Here is a 25,656-nt window from a genome sequence, read left to right as displayed (position 1 = left end):
GTGAATATAAGTTTTAATTTTTCTGGGATGATTACCTAAGAGTGTAAGTGCTGGGTTGTATGATAAGCACATGCTTAGCTTTATAAGAAACTATCATACTTTTCCCCAGAGTGACTGTTCCATTTTATATTCCTACCAGCAGTGTATAAGTAATCCAGTCTTTCCACATCCTCTCTAGCAGCTGGAGTTACCAGTTTTTGTTTGTTTGTTTGTTTTTGATTGTTTTTTAGCTATTCTGATGGATATGCAGTACTATTGTGATTTTGATTTGCGTCTCCCTAGTGACTGATGATGCTGAACGTCTTCTCAGGTGCTTATTTGCCATCTATGTATTTCCTTCAGTGAAATGTCTATTCATGCTGCTTGCCATTTTCTAATTGGATTGGTTTTTTAATGTTGAGTTTTGAGAGCTCTTTATATATTCTCTGGAGAAGGAAATGGCAGTCCACTCCAGTATTCTTGCTTGGAAAATCCCACTGACGGAGGAGCCTGACGGGCTTGGTGGGCTACAGTCCATGGGGTTGCAAAGAGTTGGACATGACTGAGCGACTAACACTATATATTCTAGGTCAAGGGGTTTGTCAGATATGTGATTGGTAATTATATTCTCCTTGCTTTTTTACCTCTTCATAAAGTTTTTAATTTTGATGAGGTTCCAGTTTTCCTTTTATGAATCATGCTCTTATTGTCAATTCTAAAAATGCTTTGCCTAGCCCTAAATTGCCCAAATCTCCTATGTGTTTGTAGGAGTTTTATATTTTACTTTTTAAGTCCATGATCCATTTTTGTTAATATTTGTATACAGTGTGAGGTTTTGGTTATAGTTCCTTTTTTTGCCTCTGAATGTCCAACTGCTTCAACACTGCTTGTTGAGAGACTGTCCTTCATCCACCTTTGAACCTCAAAAATCAGTTGATCATATTTGTGTAGGTCTATTTCCAAGGTCTCTATTCTATTAATCTATGGGTCTGTCTCTCAACCAATATTACATTTTCTTGCTTACTGTGGATACATAGTAAACCTTAATATCAAGTAGAAATATTTTTTAAATTGTTTTAGCTCTTCTGGGTCCTGTGTCTTTCAATCCAGAGGCTGTTTTATTTCTGCAAAATTATCATGTCTGCAGTTTGAGTTGCAATCAAGAGAAAACTAGTTCCTAGATTTTGGCTTTAAGAAGCAAAAAAAAAAAAAAAAAGAATTCTAACCATTTAATTGAATTTTTAAAAATACTGTCGTGTTCAAATATGCTTTTAAAAGAAGTATGAAAGTGAAAGTTTCTCAGTCGTGTCTGACTCTTTCGACCCCATGGACTCTACAGTTCATGGAATTCTCCAGGTCAGAATACTGGAGTGGGTAGCCTTTCCCTTCTCCAGGGGATCTTCCCAACCCAGGGATCGAACCCAGGTCTCCCGCATTGCAGGCGGATTCTTTACCAGCTGAGCCACAAGGGAAGCCCAAAAAAGAAAATAAAAGTGTAACTATTTCTATAAATAGCTATCAATAAAATAGAGGACTCACATTATAGCTTTAGCATAATGTATTTAGCTTTAGAGTGTGTTCAGTTTAGACCTTATTCCCTGTAAGACTTTTGCTTTCTTTTATTCAGTCCAACAGTAAACAAAATCTACTAATATGTTATGGGTTATAAGTGTGTAACTTTAACATTAAGGAATAAAGCAGACAAGCTGTGCAGGCAGGAAATAGTGTGGATTACCCACCCTGTATTCACATATAGAGATTTAAGTTATATTAACTCAGAATTTAACATTTTAAGACAAACAGAACTTTAAAAATCATTTTTAAACCAACATTTAAGGATATTATCTCAGAGGTTTCTCATGAAAAGTAGAGAATTGTGACAATTGAGATAGAGCTGCCCTTTAATGCTCTGTGACTGAACCCTTCATGACAGATCTGTTGCCTGGCAGGTACCAAGGGTTAAGTGTACTATACAGTCTGGAATTCCATCTGTGCCATCTTTTATCCCAAAGAAACATGATCTGTTCCATGGTGTGTCTGAATCCAGCACTCCAGGTTGTAAAGGGAGGTCAACTGAATTTACATATTTTAAGAGAAAGTTATTTCCCAAGGATTTCTTAATTTCTCCAGTTGATTTTCCTCCAGGTTGGAACAACAGATATAAGAGGCAGGATTAGGACTCTCCTTCCTCATGTCTGTGTATTTATCTTTATTATTTGCCCTAAAAGGACACACAGAGAATTTCCAGTGAATGGAGGTTGTTTAAGGTCAGGTTTCCTAGAAGCAGAGCCTGAGACAAGGATTTCGTGCAAGTAATTTATTGAGGCAGTGCTCTGAAGAGGGAGAGAGTGAGAGCAGTGGAGCCAGAATGGGGTCCCATCAGGAGTCCAGCTTCAACCTCCTCCCAGAAGAGACTTTGAGCATAAACTGCATCACAGAGTGGATCCCAGCCTGAGGCAATGGCTGAGAAACGTGCATCCATAGGTCACTGGCTTCAGCTGATCCAGGTGGGGACATGAGCACAGATGGCATAACCGCCTACGCTAAGAGATTTCCATCAGGCTGCAGGTGCCAACAGTATCCACCACCAGGGTCTTCATGATCACAGAACTAGTATTAAAAATAGGTGGACTGTCAACTCTCCCACTTAACCAGTCACTTCTTTAAGCCTTCTAACCACCCTTAGACTGTCTCATGTGTTCTGTTTCTATCATGTTTTCAAGGGTTGCTCAGTTACGTGGAAGCTCAAGATGAATGCAGCAGAGGTGCCTGTCAGCCCCCAACCAGTGATCTCCTGGTGGGTCACAGTGGGCAGCTCACAGCTGCTTCTACCTGTGGACTGGACAGAGCCCAGAAATACTGCATCCTCAGCTACCTCGAGGTGGGTTGGATCTTTGTTTACTTGTTGGGACATGATTTCATGAGTGATGTAGATTTTTTCCAAGTACATCTAGGGTCGTCCAGACAACAGGAGAAAAAAGGAAACAGTCCACCTTCCCAAACATCAGAGACACAAGTGATTCAATTCAACATCTGGGAAACCATTACCAACTGGGGAATAAGGAAGACGGGCTTCATCTATTTCTTGTTACCTTTAGAATTAAACAAAAAAGGTGGGTTTTTTTGTTCAGTCTTTGAAGGAACTACTATACAATATATGTTCTAATGGGCTGCTTTAGTGACTCCAGTGGAGTGGACTTATTAAATAATTGATGAGTTGGATGAAGATGGAAGATCCTCAGGGTTCAGGGTTATAATGCTGAACATGGGCTCTTACTGCCCTACTTTAGATGGAGATGGACAGAGTGTAGACTTGGAATTGATTGTCTGCCAGTGTCTCAATGCCACTTGGAAATTGTCTTATTTAGAGACTATCAAGTCCCAATGTGAACATCTTTTTGTACCTTTTATTCTTAAAGACCAGTCTTATAAAAGAACAAGTTGTTTTTTTTCTTCCCTGGGCTCTGAAACAAGCATCCAAAGTCATCTGAGTATCACACCTGCTCAAAAGCCTGAGGCAATTGTGTCAACCCCTTAACTGAGAGGATGTGCAGGAAGGAAGCTGGGTGTAAGCCTAATGTTAGTGACCCAGGTTTTTCCATGTATTGTTTGTGTAAGGCAACTCCTGGAGGCATCTGGGAAGGCTTTGTGTTCTCATTGGTTTTAGTAAATGAGGGTGATTATAAATAAGTGGAGACAATACTTGAGTGCTTAGCCCTGGTCTAAGTTTAGGAAGTACTTGTATAAGAAAGCAAATTCTCTACATGGGCAAGAAAGTGACACTGTAGAAGTTTTGCTCAATTTTAGGTCAGGTGGGATGGAAGGCCCTTCAAGTAGCTTTCCTAAGGCCAGGTCCCCTGGACAAAGCAGTGGTTCCCAACTCTAATATTAGGAACTTTGCAACACCGGCATCACCCATCTTGTCTTTCCACCATTGGCATCTGCTTACATTGTCATGAGCCTAATTATTTGAACTTGATGTTAAAATAATTAGAACTTGATATTCCTATAAGGCAAAGTTACACCAAATAGAAGTAAAACAAACTCCAGAACTTCTTCAGTCTAGGGAATCAGAAATCTTAAAAATCTTAGAACTGGGGGAAAAAAAATCCCACAATATCTTCTAGCTGACAAAGCATTACAGGTGAAACTATAAGCATTAGTTATATAAAATTCAAGTGGCATGGAGGATAATTTTTTTTTCATCCATCAACTAGCAAAGAGCTCTCAAGCAAAAGATTCTCTTCCAAATGTTTAAGTCAGCATTGACTCAGAGTGTTACCCAGGTTGGGCCTCTCATATCTATCTGCCACAACTAAGCATCCTCTGTAGCCAGTTCCATCAAAGACTGTACTTCTAACATGTTTACAGAAAAAAAATAAACAGCCTGAAGTTAAACATTTTCCCCAATATTTTCCATAGTATTGGAAATATTTTCAAGTCTTGGCAACTTTTGGTGGAATCACTGGGCTCCTGTTGCTCTATTTGGACAGATGTGGGGCAAATCTCCCCATATGCAGAACTGATCTAACTTGTACTGGTCCTTAATTTCTAAAGGGCATTTTGGCTTTATTCAAGTATAAGGGCTTATGGTGGCCAGTGATTATAAGAAGATTATAACACTCTCTTGAAAGTCTGGTTTACTTTGACAATCTGTAGCTGAAATAGTCATTAAAATCATCATGCATTTGTTTAACAAAAGAGGTGCGACTGGTCAGATTACCTAGGCCCTTGTAAGCCATGGTCAAGCATAAAATCCAACGTTTGCTGAATACCTACCAGCATATTTGCTGTTTTGGGCAATTTCCAATATGGAGGATTGTAAGAAATCACTCCTGCTTCCTGGAAGCTTTGCAAAAATGCTCCTCCAGAGTCCCACAGATATTAGCCAGAACAACTGTGCAGGCCATTGACAGGCCTTTGGGAGAGTTCCTCAGGAGTTGTAAGTAAGTACACCTACAAGTGGATGCAAACTCAAAAGGCCAGTCTTGACTGTTAAAACCTTTGAAAATCCATCCCAAGCAAAATTAGTTCCAATTGACAAAAACCTTCTACCTGGCAAGACAAGAGGGTGGGTCTCTCTGTAATGAGTTTAATGAAATTCTTACAAAATCCACATGTGCATAGTAAAGGTTTTGGCTCTGGAAGCTTTTATGCCAAAAATAATATCTGAGAGAGAAAGGATGATGGTTGCAGATAAACTAATGGCCAATTGTTTCATTAATTTCTTACTAATTTTTTTTTTTAACTAAAGGAAGTTATTCCAACTCGAGTATATCCTAGTTATTTTTCTATAAAACAAACTCTAAACCCTCTGCTCCTTGTATGAGAAAAAAATGATTAGTTCTACAAATTTGCAATTTTGTCCCAAATGTTTACATTTATAAAATTTCTAAGTCAAGTCTTAATTTTGTTTGTTTTGGTAGTCAAGCACCTATTGATGGAAAAATTTATGTCCTGTAATTTCCTCTGCTTTTTATTTTTAGCTAGATTGAATGACAAATATAGCACATCCAGCTTGTTTTTAAATTCAGATCAACAATAAGTAATGACGACTATTTATTTTTAATTTTAATGATGTGTTTTCCAGGGGGAACAAAACTGCTTCATCTGTGATTCCAGATTTCCATATGATCCACACACCCAACCCAACAGCCACACCATCGAGAACGTAATCACAGGTTTTGAACCAGAGAGAGAAAAGAAGTGGTGGCAATCTAAAAATGGTATGACCAAGTTTCTGTTCAGTTTTTTATTTCTTCACATTTTTGTAAGGTATCTTTCTCTCTGTATGATTTTGGCACTATCACACAAGGAGTTATATTGAAGTGCAATAATATCCACTGAGAATGTAAAACCCTGTATAAAAGCAAAATTCAATTTTCATTTTAAGAAAGAATATTTTCCTCTTGAGAAATAGAAGTATTTTTTAAGCACATACCTGAGAATGTTTTACTTTTTTCATGTGGGGAACAGTTCTGTATGCTCTTGTTCTTTGGGAAAATAAAAAGGGAGATGGGAGTAGTTTATGAGGTATTGGTAAATTAAGCCTAATAAAAAATACACTGATGTAAACAGAAATAATAATGCCAGGGGAAGTCTGAGAGTTAATGCCATGTGCTTTTTCCTTCTTCAACATATGAACGCAGAAAGAGAAAGGATATTTCTTTCTGCAAATCAAAAATTTTAATGTAAAAATTTAATTGAAAGGATAGTTGGCTACTGACTGCAATTCTTTCCTTCCTGGTTTTTGCCCTTCCCTGTTCATGACATTGTGATCCTGAACCTCACACTGGCCCTGTTTCCTAGATGCCCCTGTAAATTTGGACCTGATCAGGGATTCCCTATTTCCCACCCCAGCTTTATGTGTTTAATGTAGCTCGTTCACTCATGATGGACCCTCTTCAACACTGGTCTGGAGCTCTAATCCCCCCAGAGGATTCCATTTGCCACATCCCTGCATCTCTCACCTTGGACTACAATTCCTCTATTCTGTTCGGACTCTAAACATATTTCCCTAAAGGGATCCCAGGCCATAACAGGGGAATGTGGGAAAAATCATAATAGGTAAGATCATTGATTGGTGTCTATTAAATGCTAGTTCATTTGGATCCTAATGATTGGTCTCTTGTTGGACTCTCCTTAGTCAATGTTGGCAGTTTTTACCACGCTGATGAATGGGACCATTTTTGCTTCACAGCTGCTTTGATCCACATGCCCAGCATTCATTCCATGTCTCCTTAAGAGGGAATGCCCTTTTGTCAAAGCTGACTGCACAGAAGATGTGTTCTCAACTGAGTGCTTGGTTGAGAATAAGAGGGAACAGATGATCTTCTTTCCAGAAAGAGCTGGGGGCCTTTGACACAGAGCCTGAAATGTGGCTGCTCTCTCAGCAACAAACTCTTCCCCAAGCCATTCACCCTAGAACACTAAGCTATATCCCAGTTCACCACAGTCAGGTCATTGTTCTCTGGAGCTAGACTTTCCAATATTGCGGCTCCACACATGGCTACTGAGCACATAAAACATGGCTAATCCACCTAACAGAAGCAGAAGATATTAAGAAGAGGTGACAAGAATACACAGAAGAACTATACAGAAAAGATTTTCATGACCCAGATAACCACGATGGTGTGATCACTCACCTAGAGTCAGACATCCTGGAATGTGAAGTCAAGTGGGCCTTAGGAAGCATCGCTATGAACAAAGCTAGTGGAGGTAACGGAATTCCAGTTGAGCTATTTCAAATGCTAAAAGATGATGCTGTGAAAGTGCTGCATTCAATATGCCAGCAAAATTGGAAAACTCAGCGGTGGCCACAGGACTGAAAAAGGTCAGTTTTCATTCCAATCCCAAAGAAAGTCAGTGCCAAAGAATGTTTAAACTACTGCACAATTGCACTCATCTTACACGATAGCAATGTAATGCTCAAAATTCTCCAAGCTAGGCTTCCACAGTACATGAACTTAGAAGTTCCAAATGTTCAAGCTGTATTTAAAACAGACACAGGAACCAGAGATCAAACTGCCAATATACTTTGGATCATCAAAAAAGCAAGAGAGTTCCAGAAAAACATCTAATTCTGCTTTATTGACCACGCCAAAGCCTTTGACTGTGTGGATCACAACAAACTGTGGAAAATTCTTCAAGTGATGGGAATACCAGACCACCTGACCTGCCTCCTGAGAAATCTATATTCAGGTCAAGAAGCAACAGTTAGACATGGAACAACAGACTGGTTCCAAATATGGAAAGGAGTATGTCAAGGCTGTATATTGTCACCCTGCTTATTTAACTCATATGCAGAGTCAAACTGAGAGTCACTCAGTCATGTCTCACTCTTTGCAACCCCATGGACTATGCAGTCCATGGAATTCTCCAGGCCAGAATACTGGAATGGGTAGCCTTTCCCTTCTCCAGCAGATCTGCCCAATCCAGGAATTGAACCAGGGTCTCCTGCATTGCAGGCGGATTCTTTACCAACTGAGCTATGAGGGAAGCCCATATGCAGAGTACATCATGTGAAATGCCGGGCTGCATGAAGCACAAGCTGGAATCAAGATTGTCGGGAGAAATAACAATAACCTCATATATGTAGATGACACCACCATTATGGAAGAAAGCAAAGAAGAACTAAAGAGCCTCTTGATAAAAGTGAAAGAGGAGAGAGAAAAGTTGGCTTAAAACTCAACATTCAGAACACTAAGATCACGGCATCTGGTCCCATCACTTCAGGGCAAACAGATGGGGAAACAAAACAGTGAGAGACTATTTTGGGGGGCTCCAAAATCACTGAAGATGGTGACTGCAGCCATGAAATTAAAAGATGCTTGCTTCTTGGAAGCAAAGCTATGGTTTTTTTCAGTAGTCATGTATGGATGCGAGAGTTGGCTTGTAAAGAAAGCTGAACACCAAAGAATTGATGCTTTTGAACTGTGGTGTTGGGGAAGACTCTTGAGAGTCCAGTCCCTTGGACTGCAAGGAGATCCAACCAGTCCATCCTAAAGGAAATCAGCCCTGAATATTCATTGGAAGGACTGATGCTGAAGCTGAAGCTCCAATACTTTGGCCACCTGATGCAAAGAACTGACTCATTGGAAAAGACCCTGATGCTGGAAAAGATTGAAGGCAGGAGAAGGGGACGACAGACGATGAGATGGTTGGATGGCATCACTCACTTGATGGACATGAGTTTGAGTAAGCTCTAGGAGTTGGTGATGGACAGGGAAGCCTGGCATACTGCAGTCCACAGGGTCGCAAAGAGTCGGACACGACTGAGCAACTGAACTGAACTGAATCCAAACCAAGATGTGCTATGTGTGTAAAAACATCCCGGGTTTCTAAGACTTAGTTTGGGAAAAGAAGTATGTATAATAAAGCATCACTAATTTTTATTTTTATTTTATTTTATTTTTAAATTTTACATAATTGTATTAATTTTGCCAAATATCAAAATGAATCCACCACAGGTATACATGTGTTCCCCATCCTGAACCCTCCTCCCTCCTTCTTCCCCATACCATCCCTCTGGGTCGTCCCAGTGCGCTAGCCCCAAGCATTCAGTATCATGCATCGAACCTGGACTGGCAACTCATTTCATACATGATATTTTACATGTTTCAATGCCATTCTCCCAAATCTTCCCACCCTCTCCCTCTCCCACACAGTCCATAAGACTGTTCTATACATCAGTGTCTCTTTTGCTGTCTCGTACACAGGGTTATTGTTACCATCTTTCTAAATTCCATATATATGCGTTAGTATACTGTATTGGTGTTTTTCCTTCTGGCTTACTTCACTCTGTATAATAGGCTCCAGTTTCATCCACCTCATTAGAACGGATTCAAATGTATTCTTTTTAATGGCTGAGTAATACTCCATTGTGTATATGTACCACAGCTCTCTTATCCATTCATCTGCTGATGGACATCTAGGTTGCTTCCATGCCCTGGCTGTTATAAACAGTGCTGCGATGAACACTGGGGTACACGTGTCTCTTTCCCTTCTGGTTTCTTCAGTGTGTATGCCCAGCAGTGGGATTGCTGGATCATAAGGCAGTTCTATTTCCAGTTTTTTAAGGAATCTCCACACTGTTCTCCATAGTGGCTGTACTAGTTTGCATTCCCACCAACAGTGTAAGAGGGTTCCCTTTTCTCCACACCCTCTCCAGCATTTATTATTTGTAGACTTTGGGATCACAGCCATTCTGACTGGTGTGAAATGGTACCTCATAGTGGTTTTGATTTGCATTTCTCTAATAATTAGTGATGTTGAGCATCTTTTCATGTGTTTGTTAGCCATCTGTATGTCTTCTTTGGAGAAATGTCTATTTAGTTCTTTGGCCCATTTTTTGATTGGGTCATTTATTTTTCTGGAGTTGAGCTGTAGGAGTTGCTTGTATATTCTCGAGATTAGTTGTTTGTCAGTTGCTTCATTTGCTATTATCTTCTCCCATTCTGAAGGCTGTCTTTTCACCTTGCTCATAGTTTCCTTTGATGTGCAGAAGCTTTTAAGGTTAATTAGGTCCCATTTGTTTATTTTTGCTTTTATTTCCAATATTCTGGGAGGTGGGTCATAGAGGATCCTGCTGTGATGTATGTCGGAGAGTGTTTTGCCTATATTCTCCTCTAGGAGTTTTATAGTTTATGGTCTTACGTTGAGATCTTTAATCCATTTTGAGTTTATTTTTGTGTATGGTGTTAGAAAGTGTTCTAGTTTCATTCTTTTACAAGTGGTTGACCAGAGTTCCCAGCACCACTTGTTAAAGAGATTGTCTTTAATCCATTGTATATTCTTGCCTCCTTTGTCAAAGATAAGGTGTCCATAGGTGCATGGATTTATCTCTGGGCTTTCTATTTTGTTCCATTGATCTATATTTCTGTCTTTGTGCCAGTACCATACTGTCTTGATAACTGTGGCTTTGTAGTAGAGCCTGAAGTCAGGTAGGTTGATTCCTCCAGTTCCATTCTTCTTTCTCAAGATCGCTTTGGCTATTCGAGGTTTTTTGTATTTCCATACAAATTGTGAAATTATTTGTTCTAGCTCTGTGAAGAATGCTGTTGGTAGCTTGATAGGGATTGCATTGAATCTATAGATTGCTTTGGGTAGTATACTCATTTTCACTATATTGATTCTTCCAATCCATGAACATGGTATATTTCTCCATCTGTTAGTGTCCTCTTTGATTTCTTTCACCAGTGTTTTATAGTTTTCTATATATAAGTCTTTAGTTTCTCTAGGTAGATATATTCCTAAGTATTTTATTCTTTCCGTTGCAATGGTGAATGGAATTGTTTCCTTAATTTCTCTTTCTGTTTTCTCATTATTAGTGTATAGGAATGCAAGGGATTTCTGTGTGTTGATTTTATATCCTGCAACTTTACTATAGTTGTTGATTAGTTCTAGTAATTTTCTGGTGGAGTCTTTAGGGTTTTCTATGTAGAGGATTATGTCATCTGCAAACAGTGAGAGTTTTACTTCTTCTTTTCCAATTTGGATTCCTTTTATTTCTTTTTCTGCTCTGATTGCTGTGGCCAAAACTTCCAAAACTATGTTGAATAGTAATGGTGAAAATGGGCACCCTTGTCTTGTTCCTGACTTTAGAGGAAATGCTTTCAGTTTTTCACCATTGAGGATAATGTTTGCTGTGGGTTTGTCATACATAGCTTTTATTATGTTGAGGTATGTTCCTTCTATTCCTGCTTTCTGGAGAGTTTTGATCATAAATGGATGTTGAATTTTGTCAAAGGCTTTATCTGCATCTATTGAGATAATCATATGGTTTTTATTTTTCAATTTGTTAATATGGTGTATTACATTGATTGATTTGCAGATATTGAAGAATCCTTGCATCCCTGGGATAAAGCCCACTTGGTCATGGTGTATGATCTTTTTAATGTGTTGTTGGATTCTGATTGCTAGAATTTTGTTAAGGATTTTTGCGTCTATGTTCATCAGTGATATTGGCCTGTAGTTTTCTTTTTTTGTGGGATCTTTGTCAGGTTTTGGTATTAGGGCGATGGTGGCCTCATAGAATGAGTTTGGAAGTTTACCTTCCTCTGCAATTTTCTGGATGAGTTTGAGCAGGATAGGTGTTAGCTCTTCTCTGAATTTTTGGTAGAATTCAGCTGTGAAGCCGTCTGGACCTGGGCTTTTGTTTACTGGAAGATTTTTGATTACAGTTTCAATTTCCATGCTTGTGATGGGTCTGTTAAGATTTTCTATTTCTTCCTGGTCGAGTTTTGGAAAGTTGTACTTTTCTAAAAATTTGTCCATTTCTTCCACGTTGTCCATTTTATTGGCATATAACTGTTGATAGTAGTCTCTTATGATCCTTTGTATTTCTGTGTTGTCTGTTGTGCTCTCTCCATTTTCATTTCTAATTTTATTGATTTGATTTTTCTCCCTTTGTTTCTTGATGAGTCTGGCTAATGGTTTGTCAATTTTATTTATCCTTTCAAAGAACCAGCTTTTGGTTTTGTTGATTTTTGCTATGGTCTCTTTTGTTTCTTTTGCATTTATTTCTGCTCTAAGTTTTAAGATTTCTTTCCTTCTACTAACCCTGGGGTTCTTCATTTCTTCCTTTTCTAGTTGCTTTAGGTGTAGAGTTAGGTTATTTATTTGACTTTTTTCTTGTTTCTTGAGGTATGCCTGTATTGATATGAACTTTCCCCTTAGGACTGCTTTTACCGTGTCCCACAGGTTTTGGGTTGTTGTGTTTTCATTTTCATTTATTTCTATGCAAATTTTGATTTCTTTTTTGATTTCTTCTGTGATTTGTTGGTTATTCAGCAGTGTGTTGTTCAGCCTCCGTATGTTGGAATTTTTAATAGTTTTTCTCCTAAAATATTGATTACATATTGAAGTGAGAATATTTTTGATATATTAGATTAGGTATAGTATATATTTATATATAATATATTTAGGCAGTGTATTATATATAATATTTATATCATACATATGATTTAAATATATAAATAAATTACAGATAATGTATTGTCTATCTAGGGTTTCCTAGGTGGTACAGTGTTAAAGAATCCACCTGCCAATGCAGGAGATACAAGAGACGTGGATTTGATCTTTGAGTTGAGAAGATCCTCTGGAGTAGAAAATGGCAACCTACTCCAACATTTTTGCCTGGAGAATCCCATGGACAGAGGAACCTAGCAGGCTATAGTCTGTGGGGTTGCAAAGAGTTTGACATGACTGAGCACAGCACACAATATATTATCTATTATATATATATTATATATATTTATTATCTGTAGTGTGTATTATTTACGTCATGTTATTTATAATATATGGATAAATATATTTTATAGATATATAGCAGAGAAGGCAATGGCAACGCACTCCAGTACTCTTTCCTGGAAAATCCCATGGACAGAGGAGCCTGGTAGGCTGCCGTCCATTGCGAAGAGTCAAACATGACTGAGCGACTTCACTTTCACTTTTCACTTTCATGCATTGGCGATATATATAATAAATATAAATAATTTCTCCTGTTTCTTTTTACTTTGTAAAATACGCCTGCTAGAAAATTTTAAGTCACCCATGGGACTCATACATCCATTGGACAGTTCCACTCTAGAGAGCAGCTTCCATCATGTCTGGATTGGAGCTGATACTTCACATCCGTGCTATACCTGGATGGCACCAAGCTGTCTCAGTGCAAAGTCCTGGCCAGGATGTTCAGGCTATAGTCCCTCTATTGTCTTTGGATACCTAAATGTATTTCCTGTAGGGGACTCTAGACCATGAGAAGGGAGTAAGGAAATCATCATCATCAGTATATAAGATGATTTAGGGCAAGCATAGTATGAAGCTTTTTCAGTGTCATCCACTGGACAGGAACATGATTGGTTGCCACAGAGGCACCCACAGACCCTCAGTCCCAGGAGAAAAATCCAAGATGTGTTTTCTGCTGAGTGACAATACAGCTAGGTCAAGTGCTTCCTTGTAGCTTTTGGAAGGAGAAGGTGTGGGTGTTTGCCATGTGCTGGCTACTAGCTTATATGAAGTCAAGATTTAAGGTGAACACAATGAGCCCTCTCTTTCTACCTACAGGGACCATCCAGGAACTCCCTTGGTGGAGTGCCATACTGCCACACTGTGGCTGTGCGTGTTGTCACTAAAATATAAATGTGGGCGCAATCAGGGAAATATTACCCTTGCCTGGAAAATCCCATGGATGGAGGAGCCTGGTAGACTGCAGTCCGTGGGGTCGCAAAGAGTCAGACACGACTGAGTGACTTTACTTTCACTTTTCACTTTCATGCATTGGAGAAGGAAATGGCGACCCACTCCAGTGTTCTTGCCTGGAGAATCCCAGGGACAGGGGAGCCTGGTGAGCTGCCGTGTATGGGGTCGCACAGAGTCAGACATGACTGAAGCGACTTAGCAGCAGCAGCAGACCTTATCCTGAGTGTGAATGGCATGGAAAGCCACTCCAACAGACCTGGCAAGAGTGTTAATCACCAGCCATAAGATTCCAAAGGGTTTCATTACAGACAGTTGAGGAATTAGCAAGGTAAACAGTTGTCTCTCAAAATCACTGATTTTCTTCTTTCTGGATTTCCTTTACGTCTTGATCATGTCAGCATCAGACTGGACCTAGAGGCCTTATTTCAGCTCAGTCACCTTATTCTGACCTTTAAGGTACAGAAGAGTAGACTGCTGCCCCCTTATCTACTTACCAAATGCTTGGCATACCTTAGATTTCACTTCCTTGCTCCCCTGCAGAGAACAAAAAGCTGTTAAAATCCAGACTGGAGCTTTGTTATCTGGGCTTTTTGCTCTTGAATGAAAAACAAAAAAACACCAGTGCTCATTAAATAATAACTTACATGATTAACAAAAAAGAAAAGAGAGAGTGAGTCTTAGAAGATGCAGGAGAAAGAAAACCTCCAAGCTCTGGGGTGCTAGAGATGACAAGAACTAGAAAGATAATTTGGAGGATAAAAGGCCAGGCACTGGAAATTATTTCAGGAAATACAAAAAAAAAAAAAATGTGATCAAAAGAGGAAGAAAATTCAAAGGCTCTTTACTGAGTTAGATGCCAGAGAAAATCTGTGCTATCGTCATTCTTTAATCATTCATCAGAATTCTAATTTTGTCAGGCCTGGTGCTAGGTTTTAGCCATAAAAGATGAACATAAAATTAAAAGTTTTAAAAATTTAAGAAGTAGTCTTTGATTTCAAAGAACTCACAGTCTAGTCATAGGTATAAACAGATATATAATTTTGAAATTACTATGCAGAGTGACAAGTGCAGAAATAGATGTACGATTAGAATGCTGGGGAGTTATCTGACATGGCTAAGTCAACTCTGGGGAACCAGGTAAACTTTATGGTAGGTTTTGAAGTCTTTGCCAGAGGAAAAGTATTCTTAATGAAGAAAACCACATGCAGATTGCTATAAAAATGTCAACTGCATGGTTTTTTTTTAAAAAAAGTACATGCCATTTTTCTTCAATTAATTTATACAGAAACAATTTTAAAATGGAATTTGATTCTGAGACAAAACATATGCTCATAAATAGTCGCCCACTTGATAGAAAGATTTTGGTGTGTTCATGGTAGAGTAGATTTTTTTTTCTTTTCATTTTCTTGGCCTTGCTGCATGGCCTGGGGAATCTTAGTGGCCTGACCAGGGATTGAACATATGCCCTCTGCAGTGGAACCACCAGAGAATTCCTTAGAATAGATTTGAAAAGATACAAATAAAGGTACTAAAAATGGAATTCAAAATTATTGTCAATCTGGAATGGGTTATAAATTCTACTTTTGCGAAGCATGACAAGTTTAACTGATTTTTCTTCTAGACTTTTCGGCCTGCTGCAATGTTAGTTGAACGCTCCACAGACTATGGACACACCTGGAGAGTGTTCAAATATTTTGCCAAAGATTGTGCTACTTCCTTCCCTAACATCACATCTGGCCAGGCCCAGGGAGTGGGAGACCTTGTTTGTGACTCCAGATATTTGGATATTGAACCCTCCACTGGTGGTGAGGTAGAATTTCCTTTCTTCAGTTTCTTTCCTAGAAATAAAATCTTTTGTTGTTGTTGTTATCGTGGTTAATTGAGATGAAAACAATTTGGGTAGTGTCTACTGAAACAGAACATGAGCTGCTGCTTGTTTAGGAATGGCAGTGTCTAAATTGAAATGAGTCCTGAATTCAGCTCATATTCACATAAATTACAAATATCTTACAAGAAATGATCCTGTACAAGAGTGCCCCAGGGGCACTTCTTTTGTAAAACTTCATGTAAGGGGGATTCTTTGTCATTGCATGTCTATAGGATGGTAAGACAGTATCGGTCAAGAAGGGTGCTGTGAACCCATCCAACCTAATGCACTTTGATTTATTAATTTCATTATTTTCCTTTCTCTAGACCTTGTGACATTAACAAACCTGAAGATAAACTTTACCAGGCTCCATACTCTCGGGGATATTTTGCTTGGAAGAAGGCAAAATGATTCCCTTGATAAATACTACTATGTATGAGATGGTGGTTCGAGGAAGCTGTTTTTGCAATGGCCATGCTAGTGAATGTGGTTCAACACAGAAGACGCGCGGTGATGTTTTCAGCCCTCCAGGCATGATGAGTTACAAACTCACCTGAGAGCAAGATCGGCTCTCCTATCTTCCCTTCACTGTCTTAGTGCTGAATGTATGTCAGACTCTGTATGTGGGGATCAACAATCCAAGAGCCCTCTTTGTGCCAGGCAGATATCATTCAGTCTGGCCCATCAGGCCATGTGGGGGCCTTTGGTTCTCTGGACAGAAGTTCTTGTGAATTCTGCCACATGTGGCCATCATTGAGCTAATGGGCAGAATTTGTAATTTATGATTTCCAGATGGTCCATCTTATCTCTCTTGTTTATTGGTTTTTTAGGAAATGGAGATTTGATGGGGAGGAACCATGTCACATACATTGTCTCATAAAAATGTATTGAAGGTCTATTCATGTGAGAGCCTGGACTCAGTGCCAAAGTGTTTGAGTGACATCTGATGCTGTCCAAAGCCATCACCTCGAGTGACACGCTATGACTCTGTCCTAAGCAGTGCAGATCTTCTCCACTCCTGGGACTAATCTTAAAGGAATAATACAGTAGAAGAATTTAATTTTGTTCAGAGTCTTGGGAGTGTGTCTAACTAAAAATAGTTTTGAACTATTGGTCATAACGGACAAGGCTGGAGGCTATAGATCTTTCCGCTTAGACACCTCATATGTTTCACCAGAAATGGAAATTTTCCCTGGGAATGTGGGCACTGAGGGCATTTTGTGAAAAATCAAGAGAATCCCACACCTTTTTCCAGTTTTAGTTTTCTAATTCCCTGAAGTTCCTAAATCATCCCCCCCACACACGCACTTGTGCACACACATACACACACTCATGCACACACATACACATTCTCCATCCTGGCCCTCAGTTTGCCAAGGGCCTGTGTTCAGGCCATGTGTTCCCTGATACCAAAATTCAGAAAAACAATGAATTCCTTATAAATGTTCACTTATGCATCTTAAAATTTAAAAAGTTTATAAAATTAAAAAGTTTAAAAGCTAATTAAGCAAGTAATAGTAGACAGTCAGGGTTCGTATTATAACTAACACGTGGAAAACTAAGACCCAGAGAGACCCCCTCGGGCTGGTATTTCATTTTCCATTTAAAGAACCCCAATGTCCTCAAAGTTCAAAGACGAGCCCTGTGTTCTCACCGTTCACGTTCCTCACGCATGCAGGTTCATGGTCGATGCATCTGTCAGCACAGTACAGACGGCCCAAACTGTGAGAGGTGCAAGGACTTCTTCCAGGATGTTCCTTGGAGGCCAGCCACGGGCCTCCTGGACAGTGCTTGCCGAGGTGGGTGGACCTCAGTTCTTAGCATAGACTGAGTTTCCTTATACGAAACTCCTTACACAGTCTCTGCTTTCCCTTCTTTTGGAGAACATTTAGCTGGTTTCTGCTGGGCTTCTGGCACCACAGGGGGTGAACTTGTGACTTCCAGCTCCAACTGTGTGATATTCTCGTGCCTCCTGCACAGAAGAACACCAGCTTCTCCAACCCTCACACCAAAACTTAACATTAATTTGAACAACTAGATTATATGTTGTGTGGCCCTTTCCATAGGAGGGGCACAGCCATGGGGGGGTAATGTCAGCGGGGATGGTGTCACTCCAGCAATCTGGTGACCACTAGAATTTGTACAAAGAGCCCCACTGTTTTCCTGAATAAATATACACTCAGTGAATGTGACCTTAAACCCATATGTCAGATAAGATATGAGAAATGAGGCCCAGGATGGAGTTTGACAGGCTATTGTGTTTTTTAATAAAATATTTAGACTTAAAAAGATAGGAGGGAGTTTAGTCATGTGTTTTCTGCCTCTGAATTTTGATGCATTTCTAAAGCTGTTATTCAGTTTCTTTTCCCAAATGTGGGAAAAACAGGATTTGACAAAGAGGTTATTAGATGAGCTCTTATGAAAAATCCCCATCCAGGGCTGTCACAGTGGACACGACCCAGCAAAATGTGGCCCAAGCTTATGCTGTTTACAGGGAAAAACCCAACCAGGCAAGTAGCATAGATATTACCACAAAGATACACAGATCCCTTTAAACAGACTGCCTTTCCTTCTGAAGATCTGGGTAAGCGCTTGTTGGGAAGAAAATGACATTTAGCCCCACTTCCAGCAGTTCTGCCCTAGAGAAGAAGAGGCTGGCTGGACCCAGCTCTAGCATCTAATCTGGAGAATCCAGTACTACCATACTACCAAACAGGTGATGTAAAACCTTCAGATTTACCAGTCTGAGTCAGTAAGCATATTCTTTGTGTGTGCTGTGTGCTCAGTCTAATATCTAATTCTTTGCCACCCCAAGGACTGTAGCCCACCACATTCCTCTGTATTTGGGATTCTCCAGGCCAGAATACCAGAGGGGGTTGCCATTTCTTCCTCTAGGGGATCTTCCCAACCCAGACAAACCCACATCTCCTGCATTGGCAGGTAGATTCTTTACCTCTGTGCTGCCTGGAAAGCACAGAGGTAAAGAATATAAACATATTCTTTATTGAAAAACAGCAACAACAACAAAAAAATATTGCATCCTATGGCTTTTAGATCACCCAAATGATTTCTCTGCTTGATTAAAAAAAATCTAAATAGTGAACATTTCGAGAACACATTCTATAGAGAGTATATGAGGAGAATTGGAGTGCTAAAAAGATCCTTGAAAGCAACTCTTTTAAGCTTCCATGTACTTGGTGTAAGGAGTCTGAAGAAAGTGGAGGAGGGGAAATTGGTGATGGAGCAGGAAGCCACCATCCCTGGGATGCTCACCGTGGGGACCTTGGCAATCTCTCATAACTTTGCTGGGTTTTCAGCTCATCACTGTAACGGCCACTCTGACCGCTGTCACTTCGACATGACTGCGTACCTGGCGAGTGGGGCCGCAGTGGGGGGCGTGTGTGACGACTGCCAGCACAACACCCAGGGCCAGCACTGTGACCGCTGCAGACCTCTCTTCTACAGGGACCCCCTTAAGGCCATCTCGGATCCTGACGTGTGCATTCGTGAGTCCCCAGCCTCTGACCCATCCTCGCCCCTCATCTGAGCAGGGGCTGATGGAACTGGCCCCCACTGGGCTCAGCAACATCTCCAAACTGCTCTCGTAGTGGTAGGAATTGCAAAATCACTTTGGTTCTGAGCTTTTCTCTCTCTGAACAAGTTGGGCCAGATAATCGAGGTCCCGCCCTGTGGTCTCGCAGCCATGGCTGTGGTGGTTCAGTCGCTAAGTCGTGTCCTACTCTTGCAACCCCATGGACTGTAGTCTGCCAGGCTCCTCCATCCATAGGATTTTCCAGGCAAGAATACTGGAGTGGGTTGCCATTTCCTTCCTGAGGGGATCTTCCTGACCCAGGGATTGAACCCGGGTGTCCTGCACCGCAGAGAGTTTCTTTACCCACTGAGCTCCCGGGGCTGATATTGATGAATTAGGAGCCTGGTCTGGATTCAACCAGAAGGGGGCGATAGTTTCAGAAGCTGCCACAAGCGCCTGCAGTGTTAGCTCAGGGAAGTAATTAAGTACGGAGATTGGCTATATCATTTGGCTGTAGATGGTTCAGTTTTGCTAAGCTAATTTACCTTGTTTCATTTTTCCTTTAAAAAAAAAAAGCATCTTTATGGCTACACCAGGTCTTGGCTGTGGTATGTGGGAACTTAAATCTTTGTTGTGGTGGCATGTGAACTCAGTTGTGGCATGTGGGGTCTCGTTCCCTGACCAGGGACTGAACCCTGTCCCCATGAGTCTCAGCCGCTGGACCACCAGGGAAGTCTCTCATTTTTCTTTTTTTAATGTTTACAAGTTTTTCATGTTATTAATCTCAACTTTTAAAAGATAATATTTTAGGCATAGATAAAAATAATAGAAAATAACATTTTATATATATAATATAAATAATATACCCACCACTAGCTTTGTCAGAACATAGTATCTTGCCCTTTCACCTTCAGGACATTACTACAACACTATAGCACTATGAATGGGATATTCTAGCTACCCACTTCTCCTCTTTGTCTACCCTCCTTCCTATGGATAAACTATCATTACCTTGCTTCTTTTTATACTTTCACACGTTTTTCACCAACAAATGATACATGTTGACATGTTTTCAAACGAGATAAATGATATTACACTCCGTGCTTGCTCACTCATGTCTGACTCTTTGCAACCCTATGGACTGCAACCCGTCCTGCTCCTCTCTATGTGGGATTCTCTAGGCAAGATTACTGGAGTGGGTTGTCATTTCCTCCTCTAGGGGATCTTGTTAACCCAGGGATTGAACCCATGGCTCCTGCATTGACAGGCAGATTCTTTACCACTGCACCACCTGGGAAGTCTGAGGCATTTGCTATGAAACTCCAGTTTCAGACTTTACATAATCATAATACATAAATTGAAGTTTTATGCCACTCCAGTACTCTTGCCTGGAAAATCCCATGGATGGAGGGGCCTGGTGGGCTGCAGTCCATGGGGTTGCTAGGAGTCGGACATGACTGAGTGACTTCACTTTCACTTTTCACTTTCATGCACTGGAGAAGGAAATGGCAACCCACTCCAGTGTTCTTGCCTGGAGAATCCCAGGGACAGGGGAGCCTGGTGGGCTGCCATCTCTGGGGTTGCACAGAGTCAGACGCGACTGAAGCGACTTAGCAGCAGCAGCAGCAGCATGCAAAAGTAAATCAGCATTCACCCCAAATACATACAATGTCCTAGATTTTAAAGTTTAAATCATCATGATGTGGAATAAGCATAAATGAAATATTTTTGCTCAGATTACTCAGTAGGTAGCTGATTGTATAAAAGTTTACCTTAAAAAAAAAAAAAGAAATTTATCTTACATGCCCTGTTTAATATAAAGAATTGCTGCTGCTAAGTCGCTTCTGTCATATCTGACTCTGTGCGACCCCATAGACGGCAGCCCACCAGGCTCCCCCGCCCCTGGGATTCTCCAGGCAAGAACACTGGAGTGGGTTGCCATTTCCTTCTCCAATGCATGAAAGTGAAAAGTGAAAGTGAAGTTGCTCAGTCATGTCCGACTCCTAGCGACCCCATGGACTGCAGCCTACCAGGCTCCTCCATCCATGGGATTTTCCAGGCAAGAGTACTGGAGTAGGGTGCTATGAATTGGGTCCTCATAAAACATATTTCTTTAAATTGATGTGCTAAGTGCCCTACATTTTTTACCAGAATCCATAATCCACTTCTCTCTCCCTCCCTGTCCTTCTGCCCCCATCTTTCTCTCTCTCACACATACACACACACACATGCAAACACACACAACTTTTATTAATGTTTATAAAGCTCTATATTTATAAATGAGGGTGAAATTTCTTAGATGGAATCAGGAAAATACAGTGTTTAGAAACATAATCTGGGAATCTGAAAAGAGGTTAGAAATAACTAAACAAAATATTTCAAATAAAGTTCATCAACCAGAGTCTTGCTCTTTAAGAGCACTTAGTATTAACTTAATGGTGCTTTTGGAGGAAAAGAAGGAAAGAAAATTAGTACCCTTGATTTGAAATTTAAAAACCATTCTTTGTGAATAAGGAGTTTCTCGAGGAAAGGCAAATGAGGAGCTTGTAAAAAAAACAATTTTGAGACTTCTTAGCTTCTCTAAGCACATATTTATGTGTTTGTAAGCGTGTGTACACAGATGATGTGTATTTGACCAGCATTCTCATATAAATTTTCTCTAAGCTGTCCTAGTTTGAGCCTAAATATTTACATGATCAGATTCCAGGCCTAAGCATTGACCAGTTTTAAGTCTTCTTTGATTTAAGACACAGTTGAATGTGATACAGAAGAAACAAATATTTGGTAGACTCCACCAATAATATGTTTGCTGAAATTTAATTGTGTGACCTGAAAAGATTTTATTGGACTTCTACTCTAAAGGCCACAATGAAGGATTATTTCAAACTTACTGGCCATTTACCCGTTTCCCTTTCCCAAAGGATATTTCTGTGTATAATTAAATTATACTCTGGAGCTCATTGCTGACCCTTTGGAGTGTCTCCCAGATAAAGATGAGTTTTTTTCCTTTTGGCTACTTCTAAAATGAACTTAGTTTGTTCTTTCCTTCCTAGAAGCAACTGGCTTTAATTAGAAGAAAATTGTGGGGTTTTTCCCCAAACTAAACAGAAGTCAGTTTTCCATAGTAAGTGCTAGTTTTCCATAGTAAGATTTTATCACCAGTCACAATCCAGTAATAAACAACTGAAAATCAAACAAAAGATTCTGTCTGACAACTGTTTGCTTCAGTGATTCCAAACTGACTGAATTTTTTCCCCTAAATACACTAACCTAAATGGTGGTTAGGTAAACATTGCTTTAGACTTGAGGGTTTTGTTTTATTACTCCCAAGCAAACATGTATAAATCTTTACATAGTTGTTTCTTAGAATCCAGATATTCATTTTTTAAAAATCTTTATTGCTTTCCTTAAAAGTGGAATCCCTTGAAAACACAGGTCCACGAAGATACAAGATGATCTTGTTGGTCATCTCATGTCTACTAATGAATACACTGTCCTCTATGCCAAAGTCACAACCAGACCTCCAGTGATAAGAAGGCTGCTGTATTGGGCAGCCCCAACTGTTCTTTCTTATACTCAGTCAAGCGCTACATTTCTAGCTTTTACCCACTGGAATTACTTATATTACCAGCATCCTTTTTCATATGACATTCCTTCTTTTAATTGTTTGAATTTCTACTGGAAAAAAAAAAAAAAAGGTGGAGGAGGTTGTTACTTTTGTTACATATGACTGTTTATCTCATTTTCCAAAATCTCTTCATCTAAGCTTTTGCCCCACCAACAGATTTCCAAAATTAAAACAAAGATTTGAACATTTCTTATTCTCTCTTTTTCTTTCTTGAAGGTGCTCCTTTCCAAGAAGACTCAAAAAGAATGATAGCTCTTACCTTTGTAACATATTTTTCTGTAATGGGAAGGACAGATTTACTTTCTTAACAACCATATTTCAGAGACTTGGTAAACATTTTATGTGATTTTTTCCCCTCTTTATCATGTCCCTTGGTGCCTTTATAGTGTATGAAATCAAATATATGATACATGTTTTATTACACCATCCCACTCTTACTTATCTCTTGACCTTATTTTCACCTTTAGAGTCTTTTAAAAATCTTTTTAAAAATTGAGATGAAATTCATATAACATAAAATTGACCATTTTAAAGTGAACACAATTCACTGGCACAATGTTTTGCAACCACTACCCCTACTTAGCTCCACAACATTTTCATCACCCCGAAAATAATCAATCTGATGTTTAAACTGAGATATAATTGATATATGACATTTTATCAGTTTCAGGTATAGAATGTGACTCATGTTTGTGTATATTGCAAAATTATCACCGCAGTAAGTCTAGTTGGCATTCATTACCACACATAGTTACAATTTTTTCCTTGTGATGAGGACTTTTAAAATCTACTGTCTTAGCAACTTTCAGTGTAGGATACACTATTAACTATGTTCACCATGCTGTACATTACAGTAATGGTTTATTTATTCTGTAACTGGAAATTTGTGCCTCTTGACTACCTTCACCCATCTCTCTCATCCCCACCTCTGGAAATCACCAATTTATTCTGTGTAACTGTGAGTTTGCTTTGGGGATTTTTTTGAGATTCTATATGTAAGTGAGATCATGTGGTATTTGTCTTTGTCTACCTTATTTCACTAAGCATAATGCCCTAAATATCCACCCATTTTGCCACAAATGGCGAGAATTCATTCTTTTGTGACTGTATAATATTCCATTGTGTAAATATACACAATGTGGTATATTTCTGTATTCTATCTATTGATTGCTTAAGTTGCTTCCATGTCTTGCCTATTATAAAGAATGCTGCAATGAACATAGAGTTCATGTATCTTTTTAAATTAGTGTTTTCATTTTCTTCAGATAAGTACCTAGCAATGGAATTTCTGGGTATTTCATATTTTTTAATTTGGGGGGAACCTTGATATCGCTTTCCATAGTGGCTGCACCAATTTACATTCCCATCAACAGAACAAAAAAGTTCCCTTTCTTCACATCCTTGAAAACACTTGTTATTTCTTGTCCTTGCCAGTAGACTGCCTCTTCATTTTGTGGGTGGTTTCCTTTGCTGTGCAGAAGCTTTTAAGTTTGATATGGTACCACTTGTTTATTTTTCCTTTTGTTCACCTTTGATTTTGATTTCAAACGCAAACAATCATTGCCAGGACAGATATCAAAAAGTTTGCTGCCTGTGTTTTCTTCCAGAAGTTTTCTGGTTTAAGATCTCACATTCAAGTCTTCAGTCCATCTTGAATTAATTTTTGTGAATGGTGTAAGAGAGGGATCCAGTTTTTTCTTTTGCACATGGCTGTTCAGTCTTCCCAATGTCTTTTATTGAAGAGACTGGCATTTCCCTGGCATATAGTCTTGACTCCTTTGTCATAAATTAGTTGACCATACATGTGTGGGTCTGTCACTGGGCCCTCTGTTCTGTTCCACTGGGTTATGTGTTTATTTTTATGCCAATGCCATGCTCTTTTGATTACTATTGTTTTGTAATATAATTTGAAATCAGGAAGCATGGTGGCTCCAGCTTCGTTCTTTTCTTAAGATTGCTTTGGCTATTCAGGGTTGTTTGTGATCCACATAAATTTTACGGTTTGTTACTTTTTTTTCATCAATCTGTCCTTAACATCTAGCTTTCATAATAGACTTTCTCTGGTCCTCTTCCTTTAGAATCACTTAAAATTCTTTTTAAAATATATTTATGTATTATTCAATATTTTTCTAGTTCTGAGATATGGGAGACATATCCAAGCAGCCCTTGCTCACTGGTTTAATTATTCAAACATATTTATTGTATTTAAACAGCTAAAACAGTTATAGTGAAGGTAAAGCAGTATGCTTCTATTTCAGGGTTCCCACGATTTGAAGTTAATTAAGATAATGCACATCTGTCCCCAGCTTGTGAGTGTGACCCTGATGGGACCATTTCTGGTGGGCTTTGTGTGAGCCACTCTGATTCTGACTTGGGGCCTATGACCGGCCAATGCCTGTGTAAGGAGAACGTGGAAGGAGCAAAATGTGATAGATGCATGCCAAACCACTATGGACTGAGCGCCATCGACCCCCTCGGCTGTCAGTGTAAGTCAGCAGCAGCTGGATCATCACCTTGAATGCATTTTGAGGCTTGGAGCTGCCCCTGTCAATGCTAACATTTGGTCATTGTAAATACTTAAGTCCCAGCATTCTCTGAAATTTTTTTTTTTTTTTTTTTTTTTTTTAGTGACACAAAATCTCTCGCAAATTTTAGTGAATTAGTAGAGAACTATTTTAGGTGGTTTGCTGAGTTTAATCATCAAGAACCAGCAGGGGGCGCTCACACTTTCACTGCTGGAGCAAACGCTGCTGCTGCTGCTAAGTTGCTTCAGTCGTGTCCAACTCTGTGCGACCACATAAACAGCAGCCCACCAGGCTCCCCCATCCCTGGGATTCTGCAGGCAAGAACACTGGAGTGGGTTGCCATTTCCTTCTCCAATGCATGAAAGTGAAAAGTGAAAGTGAAGTCGCTCCTAGCGACCCCATGGACTGCAGCCTACCAGGCTCC

At 39.7% G+C, this 25,656-nt stretch overlaps 1 protein-coding gene across 1 annotated transcript in view; it reads left to right on the top strand.

The window, feature by feature from the left end:
* The first annotated feature begins 235 nt into the window (after positions 1-235).
* The window catches only part of LAMB4 (laminin subunit beta 4), a 114,914-nt gene continuing 89,493 nt past the window's right edge, over positions 236-25,656 (top strand). The window contains 10 exon segments of the mRNA XM_044947200.2: positions 236-310; positions 2,703-2,860; positions 5,570-5,705; positions 14,063-14,136; positions 15,302-15,509; positions 15,808-15,979; positions 15,981-16,082; positions 17,225-17,346; positions 18,865-19,053; positions 25,014-25,193. Coding sequence (XP_044803135.2) covers positions 289-310; positions 2,703-2,860; positions 5,570-5,705; positions 14,063-14,136; positions 15,302-15,509; positions 15,808-15,979; positions 15,981-16,082; positions 17,225-17,346; positions 18,865-19,053; positions 25,014-25,193 — 1,363 coding nt within the window. The 5' untranslated portion in view covers positions 236-288.

Source organism: Bubalus bubalis, chromosome 8 (assembly GCF_019923935.1).
Source record: "Bubalus bubalis isolate 160015118507 breed Murrah chromosome 8, NDDB_SH_1, whole genome shotgun sequence".
NCBI lineage: Eukaryota > Metazoa > Chordata > Mammalia > Artiodactyla > Bovidae > Bubalus > Bubalus bubalis.
The sequence above is the reverse complement of the archived record's forward strand: the minus strand, read 5'-3'. Positions and strand labels throughout refer to the sequence as shown.